Below are 27408 nucleotides of genomic sequence, written 5' to 3'. Positions count from 1 at the left end.
AATTACAGAGAATAATAACGACGGACTCTAAAGACGGCTGCCTTTGTTTGACGAAGGAGGAGCTGGGCGACGGGTCCAAGAGCAGGCACAGGCAGCAGAGCTAGGCCCTGACCCCCAGGCCAGGGCTCCCACATCCCCCTGCTCCACCTGGACCTCGTGGATGACGGCACAGAAAGGGGCTCTTAGATGCGTCTACCATGGGGGCAGGTGTGTTCTGCACAGTGGCAAGGGGTCTCCTGAGGTGGCTCTGAAAACCTTGTCTGTCGGCAAGGACAGTGTTTCCCTGGAGGACGTGTCCCAACATAGCAGCTGCACAGCAGCAGATTCATGACCAGGCAAAGATTTATCCCCTCTTGTGACTGAACTTTTGCTACGGCTTTCACAGGACTATTAACGCGTGGCAGCATGACCAGCCCCCATTGCCTTTGTCCATGACCACCTGCCATCACTTTTGGCATCAGATGCCATTTTCTGCTATCAATATAAAAAGAGAAGGAAAAATGGTACTGCCAGAGACACAGCATTTGCAAAGAGAAAGGGTAGTGGGGTTTTCACCTTCCTGCGCAGTTGAAGAAACCAATGTGTGATGTGAGATCTGCAGGTAAATACCAGTCACGAAGCTGCAGGACTGAGTACTGAGAGTCACATGGTCTGGGGTTAACTCTATCCAGGGGCTGATGCAATGCCAGAGGCCACAACCTCAGCTGTCTCTCACCCAGAAAAAGCAGCATCTTCAGAGGAGGTGTTATTTAGATTGCTCTTTTCATTAACACACAAAACACCAACCACTGCCACATTTGACCCAAAATGTAAAAGTGGAGAAATTCAAACCTGTTTCAAATTAAATAAGTTATCAAATTCATAAGACAGAGCCCTATTTTTTTGGATAGTTGTAAAAGTAAAATTCACACCAAAATAGACATGTAAAACTTAAAAGAAATAAGAAAACATGAAGAAATGAATTATAAATACATATTCAAGGAATCTTTACTGACTTGTTCCCTATTCTTAATGAGTTGTGTTATCCATTAAACCTGGCCCAGAAGAGATACCCAGTCAGAGGTCCATCCAATGTGTCATGCTGGTCCCAAAAGTCAGACAGATATTGTATAGAAAGGACTGTGCTAGCTGTTTCTTCTCCACAGCTGGTGAAAGCTTCAGAGATTGAATGCTTTCAGATATCTACTCATCACCTACTGGGAGCCAGGCACTGTAACCCGTTGAGGACTACAGCCTGGACAAAACCATGCCCTTGTGCTCACAGAGGTTACTATCTAGAGGAAGAAGACCAATAACACACACACACAAACAAAACTGCACATCAGGTGGTGACCAGTGAAAAACAACAAAGGTTAAGGGTTTGGGGAGTCCTGTGAATGCTATTGTAGGAGAGTTAGAGAAGGTGAGCATCTGAGAAGGTCTCTGGTATGGTTAGCATCTGCATGAACTGAGGAGTGAGTCAAGGTCAGAACAGCAAGAGTTAAGTATCTAGTTCCTGAGCAGGAGTGCACTGGTTTGTGCAAGAAAGCCCTTGGGGGCTGGAGCAAAATGAGCAAAGACAGAGTAACAGCAGCTGAAGTTCCAAAGATGGCAGGAGCCACTTCTGTAGGTCTTTGTAGACTAGGAATAGGGATTTTGGACTTTTTATTCTGGAAAGTCATGGTAAGGGTTTAAGCAGAGGACTGACATTACATGACAGAGATTCTGAAAAGACCCTTTTGGATGTGCTGTTAGGAACACTATAGGGAATGAAGAGTGAAAGCCAGCAGCCCAGTTGGCCTACTGCAATGGTCCAAGCAAGGGACGGTGGCAGCTAGGACTGGGTTAATACCTGGGAAAGACAAAAGTTGAGAGGAAGGCAAGTTGAGTAAGAGAAATCAGAAGTCCTGTTTTAGGCATGTTAACTTTGAGTTGCCCAAAGAAGTCCAGCAATCAATAAGTGAAAGAAAAGACTAACTTATAGCAGGAAATAGCTGTAATTTCATCTCTTGGAGCAAAGCTGATAGAGGAGTTCAGAAGTGGGTGGACTTTCATGAGTGTGGGTGTTTGGGGACTGACTGATTTTAGCCATGGAAAGGGGGTTCCTGGAATGTGCTGCAGTTTATTCCCTGGCTCTCCAAAGCTCATGTACTGATGGGAAGCTGTCGTTTATTGATTTAGTCAGGTATAAAACTGGTTCTGGCACTTACGTGTGGCCAGAGAACAAGCAGTCCTTTCCTGGGAAGGTGGGACTGTGTTATTAATTTCGTGCCTGTTAGACATCCAAGTGAACTGAGTTTCATAAGAAACAGAAGTAAATAGTAGAAAAGAGAGAACATGACTACTAAAGTGACACTTTTGTGTGGTGCAAACCTGAAAGCTAATTTTAAACATACTTTGACTAATAAAGACTCAGGGAGTCAGTGAGGCAGAGGAGAAGAGAATACCAGTCAGGGCTGGGCCTCAGCGCCTCGGCTACTGCATCTCTCAGATCAGGTAGACTGAGTTTTGGCTTCAGGGTCCACCCCAGCTCTAACTGGATGACGTTTTTGTGTGTGTATATATATACATATACTGTGCATGTTTACACAATCTAAGTTTGGGATAAACTCTAAGTAACATTTTAGGAGAAATTAACACATGAGAGCTAGATATTTGCTCCAAGTTAGGAATCAGTTTGAGGCCTACAAGCTTAGTTTCTTCCTTTCTACATTTAAGGTTGTGAAACTTCGAACAAAAGGGAGACAAAAAGACAAGATTCTAAAGGATTCTACTCTGGATAAAAGCACATACGGTTTTGTATATACATAATAATTTCTCACCTAAGTGAAGTAAAAAAGCATGTAATTTTTAAAAAATGATTACAAGGAAATATAGTAAGAGTTAATGTAGCTATTTCTAAGAGTGGTATAAAGGGTAAATTTTCATTGTTTATAATTTTCTGTTTTTCAAATTTTTACAGTGATCAAAAAAAATTTAATGCAAGGAAATTCAACTTTATGAAGACTCTCAGCCTTCATGCTTCCCAATAAAACCAGTGTCAATGGCTTGAGTTGGCGATAAAAAACCCAAGCCCTATTCTCCAAGAGCTCAGCTCAGCTCAGCACTTGGCAGGAGGAACATGGGACCAGGGCCACGTGAGGGGCCAGAAGAGCCAGGAAGACAAAGAGGTGGGGATGGCAGGTTTCAGGCAAGGATGAGCAGAGGCCAAGGCTCCGAGGCAAGAGAGAGAATCACTTTCCAATAAACAACAAAGACTTCAGTCTGACTTTGGTGAGCCCAAAGGATGCAGTGGACAAGAGCAAAAGGATGGGACTTCCTAAGTGGTGCAGTGTTTAAGAATCTGCCTGCCAATGCAGGGGACACGGGTTCGAGCCCTGCTCTGGGAAGATTCCACATGCCACGGAGCAACTAAGCCCATGCACCACAACTATTGAGCCTGTGCTCTAGAGCCCGTGAGCCACAACTATTGAGCCCATGTGCCACAACTATTGAAGCCCATGTGCCTAGGGCCCATGCTCCACAACAAGAAAAGCCACTACAATGAGGAGCCTGCCCACCACAATGAAGAGTAGCCCCCGTGAGCAGCAACGAAGACCCAATGCAGCCAATTTAAAAAAAAAAAAAAAAAAAAAGAGTGAAAGGATGAGGCCAAGAAGGAAAAAGACCACAAAGAAAACTGTGAACAAGCAAAGGAACTGGAGTTTTACCCTGACCATCAGAAGATTTTTCTAAGTACCTAAAGACCCAAACCTAAGATGTTGGGGACCTTAATGAACCTTTATCTCTATCCAATTTGTGCGGCTGACTTGAAGACCTCTCTAAGGAGGTTTGAACTATCTGACAGACTTTACCAAAGTGACCAGGCTTCTCTTTTCGTAGGTGAGGAGGAAGTTTTCAGAGGCCCTGCTGGCCTCTCTACTACCTGATGAGATAAAATCACAGAAAAAGCATCTCTCCATCAACTTCATATATTTTAAAAACTTAAGACACTGAAGAGATTGCTGCTGCTTCTGACTTTCTTGTCCTCTCCTCTCGTCCCCTGTGACAGGGTCTAGAGAGCCAAGGCTGAAGATCAGGTAAAGTTCCAAAGAGGACTCACTTTCATCATGATCTCGGTCCTCTTGTGGACATGGACAGCAAAGGTGTGACTAGCAAACAAATAATTATGTAAGCCTTCTTGGTTAGAGGTTTCTGTGAAGTTCGCAGAACAATGAATAGCATTTTTAACAGGACTGTGATGGTTTGGACCAGATATTTTCCCCTGGCTCAAGCAATTCCTTGAGCTCCTGTAGAGAGTGTAAATAGTTTCCCAATCCAGACTTCCTACAAACTCATTTCCAAAATATTTCAAATTTGCAGCAGATATTTCAGGAAATGTGATGTAAAATAATAAGGATGCCAATCTGTTCTTATCAGAAAAGTGACTGTACACAACAGTCACTTTGAACAACAACAACAAAAAGTTATGTTTAATTAGATCAGGTTGTTCTCTTTTAACTGAACTTATTAGAGAACCTGGAACATACTCACCTCTACAAAAGTTACAGGTTGCAGAAGAGGAGATATCCTGGCAATTCTAGGATAATCATACCCGAAAGAGAACTCACTTTATTTATTTATTCTTTTTTGGGGGCTGCAACATGTGGCTTGCAGGATCTCAGTTCCCCTATCAGGCAGGGCTTGAATTCCGGCCACAGCAGTGAAAGCCCAGAATCCTAACCACTAGGGCACCAGGGAACTCCCAAGAACCCACTTTAAAATAACGCCAAATTTCATATGAAATAGCAGGAGACAAGATGTAATTAAAATATTATTTAAAATAAATTATGAAACATATATTTTATCTCACATTTAACAAAATTTAACTTATAATGCAACTCTGCCCTAATAACTAGAATAAAGCAAGAATGGGTTCTACTGACACTTTTTGGCATATGTTTCCTGACAAAGTCATATAACATGATCCAATTTCTTTGAATTTACTTTTTACTTTTGCAGCATAAAAGAGGTTCATTTTTGCAAATATATTAGAAAGAGCCATCAATTTTTCCTAACGACCTTTCCTAATCTTTGCTATTCAAATCATGCTTTCTGAAGTTCCATCCTGTCACCTTCCTTGTTAATATTCTCTTCTACAATTGTCAAACGGTCTGATTCTGCCAGGGCCTCATTGGTCAGGTCCCACCAGTTCAGCACCATCACTTTCAGCAACTTCATGAAATTCTGCATCTTTAGCCAGATTCACAAGTTCATTAAACAAGTTAGATAGTGTTTTATAACAACTTTTACTTCCCTACACAACCTCATAACACTTTGTGCTTTCCTGCACAGGCAAATGAGATGAAAAAGAGGTGGATATACTTTATAATGGCAGACTCTACCGTGGACAAATGAACTTAGGGCAGAAAGAAAAGTTGAAAGATGAAAATTCATTTCCATACCCTGTCACACATCAAGATTCACTGCCATATGTGACCCGGAGTAACTTCAAGTTCAGCACTTGCCCTCTGAGATCTACTGTGAGGTGTTTGCCTTATCTGACTCTAGGGTAACAATTCTTATCTCATTTCAGATGTTCTTCACAATTTTATTTCTGAGAACAAAGGAGCAATCACAGGTCAACCTTAGGAAAAAGACCCAAGAAAGAGGATATCCAGAAGTGTGGTTTAGGAGAGACTGCTATTGGGGAAAGTGACATAGAAGAGGAACAACAACAAGAACACCAATTGGGCATAAGTAGGTGAGACTAAATTCCCAGTGTAAACTTGAACAGCATAACTTCCAGAATATACCCAATCTTACCTATAACCAAAACTTGACCAAAGACCAAAGTCCATACCCCCCAATCTCATCCATCCCTTGGTTGTCTTAATATGTCACATTTTCTTTGTATTGAGATGGTGGGTAACTGGCTGACCAGAGTGAGTCCCTAGGAAGAAAGGGACCATGTGTCCTACTCATCTTTGTGTTTTGTCCCTCTCTTCCTTCTCCACCATGTGCTCCCTCTCTTCTTTGCACATAGTGATACTCAATAATTTGTTTATTGAATTGAATCCAAGCCTTCCAGTCAACATCAAATCTGATGTTTGCAAAGAAAGCAGATAGGAAGCCATACCAGGAAAGGCCCTGAAATGTCATTCTTCTTTTAGTCTAAAGTTAGAGGGAAAACAAACAAAAAAGGTACTTCTGGCCAAACAAACGAGGTTATATGGGGTGAGAAACAATAGAAGACTTTTACACTTAATCCATCTTTTACCCAACTCTGCTTTTAGGACAGAACTGAACATAACAGTCTGTCAGCAGTGAAAGGATGACATAAAAGGATGCTCTTGATGTTCAACATTCCTAAATTCCTTCTCCTACTATGAAAGCAAAGACATCTATAATCATCTCTTCCTGGTTTAAAGATTTCCAGGGACTGATCACGTTGCAAGCCAGTAACTCCATCCAATCTAAGATGCTTCATTAATCACTAAGAATTTGAAAAGGTCCTGACAAGGGATCTCAACTTCAGAATTAAGATCTCTTTCAACTGTTGGATGCCAACCCTTACCCAGCTGTTTTCCCTAACAATTCCTGCACCAAGTGCCTTCAGTGCAGAGACACAGTAAGATCTCTACATCCTTAATACAGGAAATCTCCTGTCTTCCCCCAAAGTACCAACTCAACAAATGGCCTATTGGACATCCCCTGAGGAGTCTATGATAGCTGTCTTCAAAACAAATTTAAGAACTTCATTTTCCAATACCATTTCAGCATAATTACTCTGCTACTAAGCACTGCTCACTCTGTTCAAGCGCAAGAAGAAAGAGTCTAGGACAACCTCGGGTCCTTTGCAATAGTCATTAATCTTTCAATAATCTTTGAGTAATTGTCAAGCACTGAGCTGTGACCCAATTACATAACCTTGGTAAAGATTCTAGGTTTCTTGTATTATCTAAGCCAGTCTAATAATCTTCTGTTTAAACCAAGTACAAAGGCATGACAGATGCAGTCCCAACCCTGGATTGTTTTAAACTAAACCAATGTATTTGGCAGTTACCATCCAATACTTAAATATGTAATACTAAATAACCCAACCAAAAGATCAGATCATTAGATCACCACTTAGATTGTATTTATGGATGTGATTCTACTTACTATTTACTACTGCACTGGACCAATTCAGAGTTTTATTTCGGTCAGGCATTAAATTATTAAGAATTTTCCTATTTTCCAGAATAAGAGTAATTTTTCCCATCTCACAGGGATGGAATTCAGATATCTCAATCAAGTTCCAAAGTGATGGAGAAGATTCAAGGTTTTTCACAGGTTTTTCAGCCAGTACGTGTGGGGAGAGAGTCTGGGCCTCCCGGAAAGAGTACAAGGCCAGGTCCGACCACAGAAGGACACTGGAAGCCTCCTTAATGTCTGGCAGCAGCACAGAACAGAGAGGAAATTCATTCCTGACTGCAATTCAGCACCGGTCAATTCACTGACAATCCCTGGTATTTTCGAGAGAGAATCCTGAGGGCCTGCTAGCTAGCCCTTCTCTACAGCCCCACACTGCACCTGTGTTAAGACAAAGGAGAGCAAAAGAAAGAACATTTGATTTGCTCCTGAGAAGAAATGTTGTCCACATGGGCTGTGACTGGATATCTCATCCCCATCCTTTCCCCGAGGTCCAGGCTGAGGCAGCCCAGTTTATCAGCACTTGTTACTGACTGCAAATCTGCACCGTGAGGATGGTGGCCACGATGCTACCCAATGTCTCTGCAGTAAATGCCTCCTAAGTATCTCAACTCAAGATAAAGAAAACAGTGCAACTTGGCTGTTTTCCCATTTTGCCTTGTCTATCATAAAATTCAGCTAAATTCAGGCCTAACCTGAGTGATTTTAATGAGATCATCTGCAATGCCTATTCATTCACCTCCTTCAAAATGGTCTTTGTTCTGTTTTATCCTTTAAGCATATTACGTTCAATCTTGTAAACTGCTTCAAACCGTATGCTAGAAATAAGATATATAAAATATGCCATTCTTAGGTAAATGTCTTTTTCTTTCCTGGGATAATCTTACCTGCATATGAGTCTATTTTTCACCAAGGCTGTAAAAATCTCCTGAAATAGTTTATGCTGGGGGTGTTTGCTGAAATTTCTCTCATTCTTGTAGTTTATACTGAGATGAAACAAACAGAAAAGCATTTTGTAATAAAAATTATTTATGCTGCCTCAAAATTACCAATGCAGAGAAACATCACCTGTATGCATGCAAATACTGAAGGATCTTTAGAATTCAGTGTATCGCCAAAGCAAGTATCAGTTGTTAAAATAGGAAGTAGAAATTCAATTATAAAGTTAATAATAAAGATTACAGTCAAGCATATATATTTCATTTTACCATATGGACTAAATTATTCCCAATAAACACTTAACAGCTAAAATTGATGAGTGGGAAGAAAAGGACATATGGAGAGAAAGAATGACTGGGTACATGATCTAGACAGCCACGCAACAGGCAGACAAGAACCCCTCCCTTCACTTTACTACCCACCATGGCCTACGGCACTATAGCTGTTAATACCACTGGACTCGATGCATATTTCCTTGTGGTCAACACCCCTTCAACTGTGAGAGTTTTTGTGGTTGTGGATTGTGGTGGCGTGTGTGTGTATAATAAAGTTGTGAGATATTCTAGCTTCAGTTTTTTCTTTCCTGGTATTACAACCATCAGAGAGGTTAAAAATATACCATAGCATTCCACTTTAAAACTGGGAAGGGTCACATTTCTATGGAATATAAAATACAATATTTTTGCACACATTAAAATAGACCAATGTTAAGATCTAGGGTAAATACGCTGGAGCTACATGAATGCACCACCTCGAGGCAGGTTTTGTAGCCTTATTATTGCTGTTTGTACTGTTCTGCCTTCAGTCTTTCAGGTGTCATGGGACTGACTGTGTGTCCCTAAGCTAGCCAGGGAGGGCTGTCACAGTTCTTAGTATATGGACACGGGCAGACTGAATATGTAACAGTTTTTAAAGAATTTTGTGTTCCTCACTAAACATGTATTTTAAAAATATGAACTCACATGACATCATGTGATGTTTGTGGGTTACTAAATTCATTGTCATAGAATAATAGGGAAACGAACCTAGGCCAAATAAATAAATGATCACTCCAGAATATTTATACTGATAATTCATGTCATTCATTATTTACATGACACTTAGTGCCAGATGACCTTAACAAACTATAAAATGGAGAGAACCAGCTCCTGGAAGGGGGGTGGCCCACGACAATGTGCAGCTTCTAAGAGGTCTCCATGGCAACAGGAGAGGGTAACATGGGCTGACACTTTCCATGTGAAAGGGGAGGGCAATCGCTTCATCTGATAGCCTTGTGGCTTTGACAAGCACAGTCTTCAGCCATCACATCTGCTCACAGCAGGGGCTTCTTTATGCCTCCTCGCAGCTGGCAAGATCTGTACCAAGCAGAAGCTAAAGACAAAGCCTGTTGTCAGCCTTGCCAGGTCAATACCCTGTGCCACTTCCTCTTGGAGCAAATGCGAAATGTATGTCAAGTGGGGGTCCTGCAACGCCCAGGTCACTTTCACCTGCAGCCACTCAGAGTGTTATTCACATAGTATTTCTGGGAACAGGTTAAGCACAAACTAAAATTATTAAATTAAGCATCCTCATGGTAAATTTTAAAGTGGGCTTTAAATTTTAGCTCCTGTGACAAACAAATAAATCTTTGGGCTAATTAGCAACCCCGGCTGCTGAAGGCAAGGGACATACTGGATTTCTTACCTAAAATTTTCAAGTTCAACGGCTTCTGTGGACTCTTGCCACTGACCTCGAGCTCTGTGTCCACCGGCCCTGACGGCAGGCTCAGATTTCGTCATGCTGTTTTGGGCGCTATCGAAATTAATGGCTGGAAGCTGCAGAAATAGAAGCACAGAGGACTTGAGGATGAAAATTCAGCACAGAATAAAGACAGTCACAAAAGCAGAGGGGGGCGTGAGGGGAATGAGTGTTTTCCCAAGCCAACAATTAACATGATAGCTATGTCAAATGTAGGGGTTTTCCAAGATTTAGACATCCTTGACTTAAACATTTATTCTCTCTACCTTATGCTGCTTTTTCTTCATAGCTTGTAACACCACCTGTCATATCTTATAGTTATTTATGTATTTTCAGTTTCCCTTGATTATACTGTCAGCTTGACACAGGCAGGAGCTTGCCTGTTGCTGTTCAATGTGGTATCCCTAGCACCCCACACAGTGCTGGGAACTGAGACCCGGGGGAGGATGGGGCATCAGGCACTTCTTCAGCTTCTTGGTCATTCCAATGTGCAATGAGACCAGAGAGCTGACAGATTGAGCTGGAAACTTTAGTTTAAAGTGGAGCCCCAAACTGAGAATGAGTCATCGTCACTCATTCTTCATCTTTACCAATCACGCACACTGCTTGCCAATTGTTAGAGATACAAAGGTAAAGAGATTCTATCACTTTTAATCAGCCTGAACATCCTGATTCCTCAATCATGTTAACAAGTCATGCAAATATATTATAGAATTAACCATAAGAAAAGTAAAGTCTTGCTTACAATAACTAAAACAATTTGAGTATGCCTCCATTTACAATTAATATTGGTAATTATTTATACAGAAATTTGTGATTTTATCAGTATTCAGGTAGTCTCATTTACTAACATTTATGTGTAATTGGGATAACCCTGAGAACTGTCTCTTGTTACCACAGTAAAACTGAACAAGGTGCAAACAAATACGCTATTCTTTCCAAAGAACAAATGAGGAATGTTCTATAATTAGCTAAGTTATTACATGTGGGAAGACATTCAGGCGCCTTTCTGAAACCTTGAAAATGTTAAAGTATGTGGGCTGAGTGATGGGATTCAGAATGTCCTGCTTGAGCAGTGGAGGAGCTGAGGGTGCGGGGCGTGGAGACTAATATCACCCTGTTTGGCCCTGAAGGATGACTGGTTAGCCAGAGACGGGTAAGATTCCTCAGAGGAGGAACAACCTAAGACAGGCACAGTCGCAGAGGGGCCAACACGGGTGGGGCACAGACCCCCAATATCTGAGAGAGGTCTCCTGCCCCCAGGGCTGTTTTGCTCTCCAGGCCCAGCTCAAATCCACACCTGCTCAACTCAGACCCAGGAAGCAAACAAAGATAATTGCCTCAGTCATGTGAGGCCTTTGATTGTTTATGGGTGTAACCTGAGAATGTTAGCGGAAGAACTCAATAAAAGCAACCTGGGATGAGTCAGCAGGGCTCTTGATCCCAGAGGTCTTGAGCCCCCCCCCCCACCCCCGTCCCACTTTTCTCTTCAGTCTGTGTCTGTGTCTTCTTCAAGCTTGCGGCACCCGTCACTCACCTCGAGTCGCTGAGCTGGTCTCGGCAATTACAGATGAGGTAAGGAAAGCATAATATAATAAAATAAACTTTTATTTTCAGTAAATCAATCTGAGCTATATAATTATCAAATAATGCTACAATATGCTGTGTTTGTTGTCCTATTTCATCAAAGCTTTTGATAGAAATCTGCATAAAGACATGGTTTCCTCATCAAAGAGAACATGCTGGACTTCCCACAAGGCAGTCAGCTGATAGAAAGACACATTCTAATAAGAACGTTGTTTAATAGGTAGCCAAAAAAAAAAAAACCCAAACCCTTCTTCATCATATGCCAGCCAGAACTGAATTCTCAAAATATTAATAATAAATCTTACATCCTGTAAAACTACATTTCTGTCTCAGTTCAGTGGGCCAGTCCACAATCACCACAAGACAACAGGCCATGGGCACTTGAGGCAAATGCTTAGTGGCTAAGAAAACATACTCTAGGCCAATGCCGGGGTTGGAATCTAACCTTAGACAGCTGCATGGTCTTGAAAGTTACTCAATTTCCCTGTGCACTGGTTTCCACATCATTACAATGGAAATCGTAACAATGTATGTAGCTCAGAGTTATTATGAAAGCTAAATGACTTGGAATTTATAAAGCACTTGCTGTGTGCCAGGCATAGTTCTCAGTGCTTTATACTCTTAATCCTTGAAACTAATCTCATTGCACAAATGAATTTGCTAAATAAATGAGATTTGTCCCTCCAAATTAGATGATGTGATAACCCAAACAGTAATGAACAGTGTGAAGTAACAGCAATGAGCAGATTGTGCTGCGATACTCAGAACATGGAATGCTGCAGCACACAAGAAGTAGATTCTTCAGACCCAAGGGCTCTCAAACCCCCCTGCCATCACCACAACTGCCAGAATACTGACTGCAAGAGAAAAGGTAGCCAGCACAGAACAAGCCCAGTACACTCCAGGATGGGGACAGGAAGTGGCAGCAGCTTGCAAGCCATTCCCTTCAGCAACAGAGCAGGCAAGGAGTGTTGGGAATCCACTCACGGACACACAGTGGATGAGATGGACTTGACATCTATAGTTGCAAAGACCAGGAACTTAAGAGGAGAAACCTGAAGCAACCAAACTTTTCAGATAAAAGCAACATGAGTTTGAAACCCAGTTCAAAGCTTAGAGCCTTTTCTCTTGGCTCCCCAACCCCTTAGGCTCCCTGTGAATCCTTTATCTACCACATAAGTAGGTCCACATGGAATAGCCACAGTCAGGGTATCTGGAGTGGCAGAGCCCGATGAGCAGCCCCTTAAAGACTTCTGTCATATTAAGCCATTCGTGCTGTTAAGATACACTGCATCTGATGGGTTATTTGGGGCAACCCCAAATCTGAATTTTCAGCATCATAAATGTAGCAGAACACAGATTCATATAGATAATTTAAAAGTGTCCCTTCCTACAAGTGATGGATTTATAGACTCTCATACTTTAAAACTTCTTCAGAAGGCATAGGATTCAACCACCAATCATCATCACCATCACCACAGATAACATCTGTGTGGTAGTTACCACATGCGAGGCACTGTTCTAGGTGTTTTGCAGGTATGTCTATTTAATCCTCATAATGACCGTATAAGGTAAATACCATTTTATGATGAGAAGGCTGAGGGACAGAGGGCTAAGTGACTTAGGGAGCCCAACTCACAGGGGGCACAGCTGGGTTCAAACGAGGCAATCTTCCTCCCTCTCCAACACTCTCAGCATCTACTGACACATCGCTAATGATGAGAGACACTGTTCTGAGTCAGCCTGTTTGCTTTTCAGAGTACTACTCTTTTTTAATGTATCCTTTTTTATTATTATTATTGATTGATTGATTGGCTGCGTTGGGTCTTCGTTGCTGCCTGCAGGCTTTCTCTAGTTGCGCTGAGCAGGGTCTACTCTTTGTTGTAGTGAGGGCTTCTCGTTGGGGTGGCTTCTCTTGTTGTGGAGCACAGAGTCTAGGCGTGCGGGCTTCAGTAGTTGTGGCTCATGGGCTTAACAGTTGTGGCTCGCAGGCTCAGTAGTTGTGGCGCACAGGTTTAGCTGCTCCGTGGCATGTAGGATCTTCCCAGCCCAGGGCTTGAACCCATGTCCCCTGCATTGGCAGGTGGATTCTTAATCACTGCACCACCAGGGAAGCCCCAGATTCCTACTCTTTTTTTTCTTAAGCTCTCTATTGGAATATAATTGCTTTACACTCTTGTACCAGCCTCCGAGGTACACCAAAGTGAATCAGCTGCACCTATACACACATCCCCAAATCCCCTCCCCACCGCGACCACCCCCCACCACCATCCTCCCCGTCCCAGCCCTCCAAGGCACCACCCAACATCGAGCTGATCTCCCCTTGCCATACAGCAACCTCCCACTAGCTATCTATTTTACAGTTGGTAGTGTATATATGTCTATGCTACTCTCTGACTTCGTCCCAGCTTCCCCTTCACCCCCCGGCCCCCCAACTCTGTGTCCTCCAGTCTATTCTAGAGTTCTACTCTTGCCCAAGGTTTCCTTCAGGCTGAGATGAAAGTCTGCCCCGCTATGTTCTTTCACTGTCTTTCAGCCCAGTGTCATCTCCTTTTACAATGTTTGCTTTGATTTGACTATAAGTCCACATAAAATAAATAAACAAAAAACATAGGGTGAATGAAAACAACTCCCTAAGTTGTAGGTGCATTAAACTGTCACCCATCCCAGAAAGCACACCGTGTGTGACCACTCCTGCCTGGGCGCAAGCTGCGGCCATGGCTGCGGACCACTTCTCAGGGCTCAATGCACACAGTGACTTGGTGGAGCCAGTCACTACCTCCCCGGGGCATTACTGTGCCAATCTCTCTGAAAGCACTTATCACAATCTCAGGTACTGTCCACATGGCACATCAACCTTTCCCCTTGAATTTGGTCACCCTAAGGGCAGCATCACATCTGTCTGTCTTTGTGTTCTTAGCACCTCTCACAGATCCTGGCACACAGTAGGTATTCCAATGGGCAGCTGTGGAATGGGAGGCTTACTTCATCCCCAGTCTCTTTGCTAAACTGATTCATCTCCAGACAAGTTCATTCACTCAGCACATGTGTTGCAGACACCACTTGCCAGACATGTGAGACACCGGATATACAGTGAACAGGACAGCCACAGCCTCTCCCTTTTCAAAAAGTTTATATAGTCCAGTGGGGGGTGGGGGTAAACTAGCACTAGAACACGCAGCAAAATGAGTGAACAAGGGTTTGTTGTGGTAAAGGGAGGGTCACAGACCAGGATGTCCAAAATATTCCAGAGTATTCCAGGCAGATTTTTACACAGGCTGGAAGGCAGAGAAAAACTACATATGCTCTAGAAAGTGGCAGGTACCTGAGCAGCTTGAGTAGCATGAGTGGAAAGGAAAGAGACTAGAGATTAAAGCAAAGGACCTTCCTAAAAATTTGATCTTGTCACTTCTGCTTGAAAATTTCAACTTCCTCTGTTGCTTATGTGATAGATACAAAATGTATAGATGGGCTTTCAGACACTGCACAGTTTCTTACAGCTTCACTTATCACTGCTTCCAATAGACATGTCTAGCCACCATTTTGCTTCAGTGTGTGTTATCCTCTTTCTCTCAGACATCTGATTACTTTACTCACTTCACCCAGACTTCCTTTCCCATCAATTCCACCAGTTGATAGACAGCCCATTTTCCAAGAACCACCTCCTTCCCTGGGACCTGAGCTGACAGTGGCCTCCTCATCCTCCTGAGAACCCACCCGGCCACTGCCCATGCCTCTCCTCCAGGACTCGTGTCTCCACCGGCCATGCTGGGTGTCTCAGAGCACAGCAGCAGTGTCTCAGTCTTTTCTTTCCACAGTATCTATCAAGACTTATTTCAAGGCAATTAATGGGCCTGTAGTGAATTATTTTTCTTTCTTTCTCTGATCTTTTTTTTTTTTTTTCCTACTTTCAAATCAATGTCTGAGCTCCCTATGGTTTTAAATGTAGAAAAAAAACTGAATTCCTGCACAAGGCAAATTACTTCAAGATTTGCGAAAGTGTCTGGTGAAACCTCCCACCTTTGCTTCAACAACCAGGGGCAATTCTTTGTCTTGAAGTACTTGGTTTTACTGGGTTATTATGATTCTTATGCTGCTTACGATGAAGGGGCCCCTCTGCCTCAGTGCATCTCTGTCCCTACTTGTGTCACAACAGAATTGTCCTCATAACAGCAGGCTCAAAGGTGGTAAAGCAAGATACACAGAGACACACAGAGCCAACAGGACAAGAGCGAAAGTAGAGCATGGGAACAGACACAACAACGAGGAAGGGCTTGGCTCACTGGAGATTCAGATGAAGGACATCCAGTTCTTGCAATTCTCTGCCCAAACCCACAAAGTACACTTCCCTCTGCAACCGCTTAATCGGCCATCTTGGCTCATTTGCAAACGACAGGCCAGGTCTTGTTAGAACAGAAATTCAGGTGAGTGGGCCTTAATTCCCAGGCTTCCCTTTTCAAACTGACTGCTAAAAATCTCAGCCTAATGTGTGGCCAACTTACAGATTTTGATGGGCATTTCCCCTCGACTCTGAGTCTACTTTGTTCCCAAACCTTGTTTTTCCCTTATAATAATCTAAGTACTTTACATATCTTCATAAGCCACCTCACTCTTTCTGGAGCAATCAAGACACAAATAAACTCTTGATTTATCCTCTGCTATATGTTTCTTCTTCTATAAATGTCTCCACATTATTTTACAGAAAGGAGAATAAGGTGTTCATAATAACATTTATTATTTCAAAATTACAAATGCATAAAAGTTTTATAAATAGAATTAAGAATTAATTTTGTGGCCCTCAAGACATATAAATGAGCAGTTATTTTCATTTTTTCTTAGAACTATCCACTTTCTGAATAATTCAAGCATTACAAACATGCATTTTTAAATGTGTGAAATATTTTACAAAAAGATATGCCATGTGAACTTGTCAGACAACAGATTGCAAATTCTAAAATTGGTTGGTGGTGGGGACTCTTATATTCACTTTAAGCCTGTCAGGTGTTAACAAAGTAGTGGTGTTTAGAGGAGGCACAACAGATCCAGCAGGCATGAGCTTCCAAGCTGGGCAAGCAGAGCCCAAACCCACCACCGGTGTCTCTTTTACAGCATCCAGGCAGTTACACATACCCATGAGGTCATCTAATTTTCAAGTTACAATTCAATTTGGCAAAAACTGACCAAGAAATTACTGAATAGAGGATATGGTGAACTGGAAGCAAAAGTCAAAGTTGGAAATATATAATCTCTCAGGAAATTTGACATGCAGACAAGACTTTCCAAAGCATGGAAGAAAATAATACTACAATGTTGAAAAGAAGGTACTTTGGGAAGAGAGGGATCACTTCTGGAAGCTTTTTTATGGAAGTGCTATCATTAGATCTTGGTCTTTGAAATAGGTAAGACTTTATAGAAAAGAAACTTGGGAGAAGGACAAATTTGAGACAAAGCAAAATTCAGAAATATTTGACATTCTGGTTACATCTTCTGATGTACAGTGAGAAAGAATGGAAACTATTGATTCAATCAAATCTGTGTGCTGAGTCCCTGTGCTTCCCTTACTAAGAAAAAGTGGCCTTGATGTGTGGCACCCATTCGTGGTGATCAGTGAGCAGTGACCCACGGAGACTGCTTTACCTGTGTGGCAATGGACAGAGTAAGTGACACTGAAATAGACAGCTGAGAAGAAAAGAGTTCCTGGGGTGGGAGTGGGGTTATTGGCCTAAAAACAAAGAAGAAGGAAAAGGAGAAAAATATTTTAAGGCCATGTTTTCTTCAAATCAATGCTCATCCAGCTATTTCTTTAACTTCCCAAGTCATTTAAAAGATATCTCAGTGGTTAGAGGCACACATTGAAAAGATGGACTATTTGGTTAGATCTGTATCTACCATTAGCTGGCTGTATGATTTAGATAATATCATGGGTTCAGGGATCCTCCCTGGGGAGTGAGAGGTTCACACCACGTATTGGATACTCCAGCCCTGGGGACCGACCCTGGAAAGATGAGTCCCCTTAGCTGATTTGAAAACCAGTGGCACTTACAGAAGGGCTGTAAGAAACCAAGATTCTGCCCGTGAAGAGTTTCACGCACTTCCTTACTCATGGGAACAAGGCAGAGGAAGCAGACTGAAACTGCCTGGGGCTTCAGCTGGTTTCCCGCAACGACCCCAGTGCACACCCCAGCCCATGCTGGAAGACTGCTCTGGCCTCTCTAGATCCAGCACAATCGCCCACTAGAGTGAAGGCTGCCATCGTTGAGGTGGGTGCACACTTGGATGGGGACACAGCCAGCTTGGACCCAGCACAGCATCCAAACAGAGTGAGGGTGGACTTTACTGGCTTTCACAGAGGTGGTGGGTCTAGTCCAGACCCAACCCACAGGGCTTATGCTCCAGCAACTTGGGTCCCACTCTGCCCCAGATAGAGCGGTGATGGCCACTAAGCACAGGAGAAGCCCTGGCTCACACCTGACCTGGCTCTGGCTCTCTCCTCTCTGTCTCCAGCCCCACTTCCCACTATGGTGAGAGCTGCCAGCACACCCTGGGGGAAGACATGACCTTGGGCTCACGTCAGATCCAGCTCTCCCACCAAAGCCACTGGGCACACACAGACTGCATAGAGATGCTCCCACACAAGGACATGCCTTCAAGATCAGATTAGGTAACTGTTTCATGTAATTTCATAGAGACAGAGAAAGGGAGACAACATAAAAAGACATAGTAATTTGTTCCAAATGAAAGAACAAGAAAAAAAAAAACCTGAAAAAAAACAACTAATAAAACAGAGATGAATAATTTTTACCAGGTAAAGAGTTCAAAGCATTACTAATGAGAATGCAAACTGAACTTGGGAAAAGAAGAGATGAACACAGTAAGTATTTTAACAAAGAACTAGAAAATATAAAAGAACCAGTCAGAGCTGAAATGAAAAACACAATACAAGGAATAAACAGCAGACTAGGCAATACACAAGAATGTATGAATGATCTGGAAGATAGAAAAACGGAAATCACCCAATCAGAACAGCAAAAAGAACAGATTTAAAAAATGACAACTGAATAAGGGACCTCTAAGACATCATCAAGCATACTAACATCCACATTATAGAGATCCCAGAAGGAGGAGAGAGAGAGAAAGGGGTCAAAAATGTATTTGATAAAGTTATGGCTAAAAGCTCCCCAAACCTTTAGAAGGAACAGATATTTGGGTATGGGAAGCACAGAGGGTCCCAAACAAGATAAATTCAAAGAGACCCACATCAAGATGTATTACAATTAAAATGGCACAAGTTCAAGAGAAAGGAAGAATTCAAAAGGCAGCAAGAGAAAAATACAGTCACATACAAGGGAACCCCCATAAGGCTATCAGCTGATTTTTTTCTGCAGAAAATTTGCAGGTCAGGAGGGAGTGGCAGATATATTTAAAGAGCTGAAAAGGGAAAAACCTAAAACCGAGGATACTCTACCTGGCAAGGTTTTCATTCATGATTGAAGGAGAGATAAAGAGCTTCTCAGACAAGCAAAAACGACAGAGTTCATCAGTACTAAAAAAAACCCTACAAGAAGTGTTAAAGGGTCTTCTTTAAGTGGAAAAGAAAAGGATACAACAACAAGAAGAATTTAGAGCAAAAAAAAAATCCCACTAGTAAAGGCAAATATATAGTACAAGGTGTGCATCAACCACTTACATAAGCTAGTACAAAGATTTGGAAAAAAATTGTATAATCAACTATAACTGCAACAAACTGTTTAGGGAAAAAACATGAAGATGACATCAAAAAGACATGGGGGAGGGAAGTAAAAAAATGTAGATCTTTTAGAATGTGTTTGAACTTAAATAATTATCAGTTTAAAACAAGTAGATAAAGTTATAAATCAATATATATATAAACCCCATGGTAACCACAAATCAAAAACCTACAATAGATATACAAAAACAAGAAAGAAAGCAACACAAATATACTACTAAAGAAAATCATCAAACCATAGGAAAAGAAACAAAAAGAACAGGAAAGAACTACCAAAACAACCAGAAAACAATGAACAAAATGGCAATAAGTACCCACCCATCAATAATCACTTTAAAAGTCAGGAGGTATCATCTCACACCAGTCAGAATGGCCATCATCAAAAAAACCTAGAAATAATAAATGCTGGAGAGGGTGTGGAGAAAAGGGAACCCTCCTGCACTGTTGGTGGAAATATAAATTGATACAGCCACTATGGAAAACAGTATGGAGGTTCCTTAAAAAACTAAAAATGGAACTACCATGTGACCCAGCAATCCCACTACTGGGTATATACCCAGAGAAAACCATAATTCAAAGACACAAGCACCCCAGTGTTCACTGCAGCACTATTTACAACCTAAATGCCCATCAACAGATGAATGGATAAAGAAGATGTGGCACGTATATACAATGGAATATTAGCCATAAAAGGAATGAAATTGAATTATTTGTAGTGAGGTGGATGGACCTAGAGACTGTCATACAGAGCGAAGTAAGCCAGAAAGAGAAAAACAAATACTGTATGCTAACTCACATATACGGAATCTAAAACAAAAAGGTTCTGATGAACCCAGTGACAGGGCAAGAATAAAGATGGAGATGTAGAGAATGAACTTGAGGACACGGGGTGGGGGGCAAAGGGGAAGCTGGGACAAAGTGAGAGAATAGCATTGACATATATATACTACCAAGGTAAAATAGATAGCTAGTGGAAAGTTGCTGCATAACATAGGGAGATCAACTTGATGATTGGTGATGACTTAGAGGGCTGGGATAGGGAGGGTGGGAGGGAGTCATGGGAGGGAGGGAATATGGGCATATATGTATAAACACAGCTGATTCACTTTGGTGTACAGGAAAAAACTGGCACAACAGTGTAAAGCAATTATATTCCAATAAAGATCTTAAAAAAAAGAAATAAATATATGTAAAGTGATTTTTATGGTACCTGAAATACATAATAAACAGTGACTGTAGTTATTAAAAAAAAAAAAAAAGTCAATGGACTACTTGCCCCAATCAAAAGACATATGGTGGCTGACAGGAGAAAAAAATAAGACCTATCTATATACTGCTTAGTGAAGAAATGAACTTCAGAGCTACAGACTGAAAGTGAAGGGATGGAAAAATATTTCATGCAAATGGAAATGACAAGAAAGCTGAGGTAGCAACACTCATATTAGACAGAGTAGACTTTGAAACAAAGTCTATAACAAGAGACAAAGAAGAGCATTATACAATGATAAAGGGATCAACACAAGAAATCGATAAAAATTCATTAACACATATGTACCTATAAAAGATGCATATAAATATATAAAGCAAACACTAACAGACATAAAAGGAGAAGTTAACAATAATACAATAATAGTAGGGGACTTTAACACCCTACTTACATCAATGGACAGATCATCCAGACAGAAAATCAATAAGGAAACAGTGGTCTTAATGACACATTAGATCAGTTAGACATAATAGATGTACACAGGACATTTCATCCAAAAACAGTAGCATATGTTATTTTCAACTACACATGGAACATTCTCCAGGAGAGATCACATGCTAGGCCACAAAACAAGTCTTGACGCATTTAAGAGGACAGAAATTATATCAAGCATTTTTCTAACCACAATGGTTTCAAACTAGAAATCAATTACACGAAGAAAAATAGAAAAACAAACACTGGAGACTAAACATGTTACTAAAAAACCAGTGGATCACTGAAAAAAATCGGAGGAAATCAGAAAATACATTGAGATAAATGAAAATAAAAACACGATTTTCCAAATCTATACTGGATGTAGCAAAAGCATTTTGAAAAGGGAATTTTATAGTGATACAGGCCTATCTCAAGAAACAAGAAAAAATCAGATAAACAACCTAACCAGTCATCTATGGGAATCAGAAAAAGAAGAAACAAGGCCCAAAGTCAGCAGAAGGAAGGAAATAATAAAGATCAGAGAGGAAATAAATAAAATAGTGACCAAAAAACAATAGAAAACATCAATGAATCCAAGGGCTGGGTTTTTTTGAAAAGATAAAATTGATAAGCTTTTAGCCAGACTCATTAAGAAAGAAAAAGAGAGGATCAAATAAACAAAATAAGGAATGAAAGAGGAGAAATAATAACCAATATCAAAGAGATACAAAAAATCTCAAGAGAATACTTCAAACAGTTATCTGCAAACAAATTGGAAAACCTAGAAGAAATGGATATATTTCTAGAAATATACAATCTTCCAAGACTGAATCAGGAGTAAATGGACAATCTGAACATACAGATCACTAGCAGTGAAATTGAATTCATAGTTTAAAAAATTCCCAGCCAACAAAATTCCAGGACCAAACAGGTTCACAGAGGAATTCTACCAAACTTTCAAAGAAGAGCTAATGCCTATTCTTTTCAATCTACTACCAAAGATTGAAGAGGGGAACACTCCCAAATTCATTCTACAAGGTCACCATTATTCTGATACCAAAACCAGACAGAGACACTACAAAAAAAGAAACTTACAGGCCAATATCTTTGATGAATATAGACTCAATAATTGTCAACAAAATATTAGCAAACCAATGAGATATCATCTCACGCCCATCAGAACGGCTCTTGTCACAAAGACAACAAATGACAAGTGTTGGCAAGGATGTGGAGGAAAGGCACACTGCTAGTGGGAATGTACAGTGGTGCACCCACTATGGAAAACAGTATGGAGATGGAGGTTCCTCAAAAAACTAAAGATAGAACTGCCATGATCCAGAAATTCCACTCCTTGGGTATATATCCAAGGAAAACAAAAATACTAATTCAAAAAGTTACATAGTTACATACAGTTCATAGCAGTATTATTTACAATAGCCATAATATGGAAGCAACCTAAGTGTCCATCAACAGATTAATGTAGATGTGATTAATATATATTCACATGAAATGTAGATGTGGTTACCGAGGGGGAGAGGGAAAAGGGGAGGGGTAACATAGGGGTAGGGGATTAAGCAATTAAGTGGTACAAACTACTGTGTCTAAAATAAGTAAGATACAAGGATATATTGTACAGCACAGGGAACATAGCCAATATTTTACAATAACTATAAACAGTATAATCTTAAAAAGACTGAATGGTTATGTTACACGACTGAAACCAATATAATATTGTAAATCAGCTTTACTTCAATAAAAAAATTTTTTTTAATGCTTTAGTAAGTTTAGTGGATATAACAGAAGCCATCAGGGCTGTATCACCATGTGAGCTCATAAACAAATTTACTTAAACAAGTACACCGCAGCAGACTTTGGAGCCTGGCTCCTGGGGTTCAGATTCCATCAATGCCATTTACTAACTGACCATGCTACATAAGTGTCTGCTGTTTTCATTATTATTAGCTTTACTGTGTTATTCCCCAAACCTCCATGGATAGCCTCTAATCTCGTAACTCCCCAAAGTCTTACAGAAGCTAAACCAAAAAGAAAGGTTTAGAGATAAATTCAAGTGGCAGTACCATTCCTTATCTGTCTATTAAAAAAAAAATAAAAATGCTATTGTAAAAATAGGCAAAACTCACTCCTTCCTTTCCCCTGTTTTGGTGATATATAATTTGCAGCAAGCATCAAGGGTGGTGCTGTAGCAAGTGGGCAGCCTGAGGAGCGGGGAAGAGGATCAGAAGGGAAAAGGGACGAAGAGTGTTTTGGAAAATCACTTCCCTAGAGCTGTGCAGAGTCAACCATTGGGCATTCCACAGAAGAGCACCCTGTTTCTATACTGAGGCGCTGAGCTGATTAGGACACACAGCACTGAACAGAGGATAAAGCGGGGCCTGGGCATGACAGCAGAAGAGTGAGAAGGCTGTGGATGCATAGTCTTGCATCCTGAACCTGGACCAGATATGAGAGAAATAGCTGGAAGAAAGACAAAACATATGAAAGAACAAAGAAAAATAGACATATCATTCACAAGATATTAAGTGGCCCCCTTTGGAAACATGAATTCTCTGTCGTGCCTGGATGCACATTCTTTGAACACACTACCTGTTGTTTGCTTGATTGAACGTTCAAAAGGCACAGAAGTCTTTTAAGATCTGAATAGTCCCTAGGAGAAAGAATAATACAATGTCAACCAACAGAAGACTCCAGGTGAACTAGCTGTGTTACCCACTAGGAACACGTGGAGGCCCGCTTTTATAGACTGAAACATATACATGCTAAACATTTCCTTAGAACTCTAGAAACGCACAAACATTTCAGTAAACACCATCCCCCAGAGGAGCAGTTGTCAAGAATCTATTGTATTTCTCCAAAACCCACTAAATCTTGTTGCTTGCCACTGCCTGAGTTAGTAATTAGCAAAAACTCAGTACGGAGTTACCTGGTGGTGATTCCTTGTTGTTTTTTATCAGTTGATTTTTCTGTGGTCTTCACTTTTTTATCTTGATCAGGCATTGTAAACCATCAATGCCCCAGAATTAACATCGCATTCCTTTCGAAGTAAACTGGAAGGAAGAACTTTAGTTGGGTTGTGTGCTCCAAAATTTTTTCAATTAATGCAAGCAAAATTCACATATAACATTTATTCAAATATGCACAAACTAACACTTATTTCGAATACAGTAATAAAAATCCTAACATGAATAACATTTACTACTTACCATTCAAAGGCCTTTGGATACATTTAGGGCATAGCTTATAATTATAGTAGTACCTGAGCCTGTATTTTCTGAGTCATTCTTGATTTCAAATATTCTGACCCATCACCCCAACAAGTATTGTTCTGCTTGTCAGGAAAAGTGTCCTTATTTGGGGTTTCCAAAATATACATAAGCAAATACTTGAAGTGCAACTGACACTTTTATGCCATCTCACTTGTCTTCCTCAGCACACTTCCTTAACAGTAGAGTATGCTGCTAATTCAGGGAGTTCCTCTCTTGTCAAGAGTCATACCTCTAAAAATCCCAGAGAAAGCTCCACCCACTTGTAAATAAGCATTCCAGTGTCAAGGGCAACACACAAAATGTCCTTGGGTTTCCAGAATTCCTAAAGCTTTTGAGCTGAATCCCCATGGGGGTCAACTCTAGTTATAACCTCTTCTGCAAGAATTGGGTCAGTCTTGCACAGCCCCTGAACTCACTCAAGCATCCTATTAAAAACAAGACAGTGGGCTCATTTAAAATGGAGTCATTTATGCTAATCTCCGGGTCACCAAACTTAATTATAGTTTCAGTTCTCCCAGAAATGGAAATTTAAACTAGCCAATCAGGAATCTCCTGATTAGCACTAGTTAGGTAAGCTGCCTGATAAAACCCTCCATCCTCTTTAGGATGCTTTTTGACTAGTATAATTTTCCTCTTTCCTGCCATCTTCTGCCTATAGAAGTCTTTCGTTTTGTACAGTTCCTCAGAGCTCCTTTCTATCTGTTAGATTGAATGCTGCCCAATTCAGGACTCATTGAATAAAACCAGTAAGATCTTTAAAATGCACTCAATTGAATTTTGTTATTTAACAATTCAGATAGTGAGGCTGCCAGCCTGGGAACACACCCCAGTAGGCATCGCACTCTTCTGAATGAAGCTTTGTGGTCATTACGGTCACCCTTCTCAGGATAAATTTTAATACTATTTCCCATTCTTACCCAAAAGGCAAATACGAGTTCACCACTGGAGAACAATTTATTTGTCTACCCTTTTTCCTTAATCAATTTCTGACTAAGTTGTTTTAGTTTCCAGAATAGAAACAAAAAGAAAGTTGAAGATACCCATACTTTCAATTACATAGCAAACACAAAATTAAATATACTACTGGTTTAATTCTTAATTGGATGTAAAAATTTCCAATTGTGCTTCAATACTACTGCTTGACTTCAGAGTGTTCTTCAGGCATGAAAAAGCATGCATTATTGTCTTATAATTGCATGCCTCAACGTATTATGAAATTGATGGCCAAAATCCAAGTGTTTCAGAGGTATTTAGAGGCAAAAGGAATGTGCCAATGGGTGTTTTACTGCAACAGAATCTAGTGAAATTTAATTTTGTGAAAAGAACAAAGACAGTTTATTTAAGGATTTAAAAATTATTTTCCCAATATAGTTGTCACACTTCCGACAAGTATTTGAGCTAGAATTAAGAGTTGAAGACCAAGGCTCTCATCACAGATGTACACCAAGAAAAGCACAATATCGATATTTTAGGATTGTGCCCAGGACCTGACACCACAGATTCATTCTTTCAACAAATGTTTATTGAATGTGTACTATGTCCCATCTCAGATTGAAAACTACTAAAGATAAAAGAGGCTATCACAGATACAGGATTCTACTACAAGCAAAGAAAAACCCACTCAGGAACTTTATATATTGATTTATTTTTATTTTTTTGTCTGTGTTGGGTCTTCATTGCTGTGCACAGGCTTTCTCTAGTTGTGGCGAGCAGGGGCTACTGGCAAGCAGGGGCTACTCTTTGTCGCAGTGCACAGGCTCTAGGCTCATGGGCTTCAGTAATTGCAGCACACAGGCTCAGTAGTTGTGGCTTGCGGGCTCTAGAGCACAGACTCAGTAGTTGTGGCGTGTGGGCTCAGTAGTTGTGGCTCACTGGCTTTAGAGCACAGGCTCAGTAGCTGTGGCACACAGGCTTAACTGCTCCACAGCAGGTGGGATCTCCTGGACCAGGGATCAAACCCATGTCCCTTGCTTTGGCAGGCAGATTCTTAACCATTGTGCCACCAAAGAAGTTCCCCACTTAGAAACATTAAACTATGTTTTGTGAAATATTCAGACAGGGATATGATTTAGCATCTGTTTAAAAGAAAAAGAAGAAAGGAAGGAACAAAGGGAGGAGTAGGGAGGGAAAGAAGAAGAATGGATGATTTATACACAATTTTTCAAAAGCAAAAGATCTAAGTGCTTTTCATATGTAGATATTAAAATGCCCCAAAAGTTCTAAAATAAATGGAAATCCAGTCAAAATAAATACAGTTTAACTTTACTTTTCCCTCAAGGACAGAGGGAAAATTCTACATAGACACACTGGCCTGTCGGCTTCAAATTCTGCTCAAACCATAGCTCCAAACCGTTTTAGAAACAGGACATGAAAGTCACAGTTATTAGCGCATGAAAATGTGTGGAAAAGCTCACAGGCTTCTGATGCTAGAAGATCACCTGACCCACCGTCAAACCCCACTAAATGCCCTGTCTTACTCCCTTGCTTAATCTCTGTAATTTTATTGACCCAGTGTGTGAACAGGAAATAATCCTCTAATAGTTTTATCAGTTTAAGATTAATTTATACTCTGTGAGCTGGAAGAGTGAAAACAGGAAACTCTTGGGAAATGTTTCACTTAATTAAACAGTAAACAAATTCACCAGAATCAGAAGAAACAGGCAATTGCCTTTAGAATAAAAAACAAAATCCTTTCCACTTGATGGCTGTTAAATTGGAAACTATTTCAGGAGAAAAGAAAGAAAAGAAACTTCAAGAAGTTGGGAATACTATAAAATATTTAATTTAATCCCACCTTTAATTAACAAAAATGATTACACTATACCAAAGGCTATAATTGAAAATTAGCAGGTGGCGGGGAGGGCAGTTCATATCTTAAGTTGTTTCCTAGAAGCAAACAACTTTCTGAGGAAGTGTTCCACAGAGGGCAAGTGAGGGCAAGAGCCCTGCAGATAGAATTTGCCTCAGACCCAACGTTCAAACCTGAGGGAAGGAGTGGTTGGTGAAGGGCCCTGAGGGAGGTCCTAGCCCCCAGGTGTAAGGGAGCTTCCTGGGGCAGACCCCTCCCCCATACCCTCTGCTGTAGCTCCTCTCTGAAGTACCTAGATGCTAGTGTCTGATGCACATTTCCTGACTTGTTTCACAGATGCTAAAACCGCCATCAAAAGGAAGAAATTAACTAGCTGATGATCGCAAGCACCTGCTGGCACCTACTGACTGATAACGGTAAAGCCCTGTAACCTAAACATCAACCAACCAGCCAATGGCACACGAGCTGATCA

The 27408-nt window shown here is 40.9% G+C and overlaps 1 protein-coding gene across 3 annotated transcripts in view; it reads right to left on the bottom strand.

Annotated features, from left to right (window-relative positions):
- Positions 1–27408, bottom strand: part of NEK10 (NIMA related kinase 10) — a 267865-nt gene that overhangs the window by 229787 nt on the left and 10670 nt on the right. For all 3 annotated transcript variants that reach the window (XM_057700444.1, XM_057700445.1, XM_057700446.1), the window contains exons 2-5: positions 23785–23908; positions 23448–23508; positions 9775–9905; positions 8040–8138 (exon numbers count right to left, since the gene is read on the bottom strand). In XM_057700444.1, coding sequence (XP_057556427.1) covers positions 8040–8138; positions 9775–9905; positions 23448–23508; positions 23785–23858 — 365 coding nt within the window. In that variant the 5' untranslated portion in view covers positions 23859–23908. The remainder of the gene's footprint in view (positions 1–8039; positions 8139–9774; positions 9906–23447; positions 23509–23784; positions 23909–27408) is intronic.

This window comes from Hippopotamus amphibius, chromosome 11 (genome assembly GCF_030028045.1).
Source record: "Hippopotamus amphibius kiboko isolate mHipAmp2 chromosome 11, mHipAmp2.hap2, whole genome shotgun sequence".
Taxonomy (NCBI): Eukaryota; Metazoa; Chordata; class Mammalia; order Artiodactyla; family Hippopotamidae; genus Hippopotamus; species Hippopotamus amphibius.
Note: the sequence above shows the minus strand (reverse complement) of the source record. Positions and strands in the feature narration are given on the sequence as shown.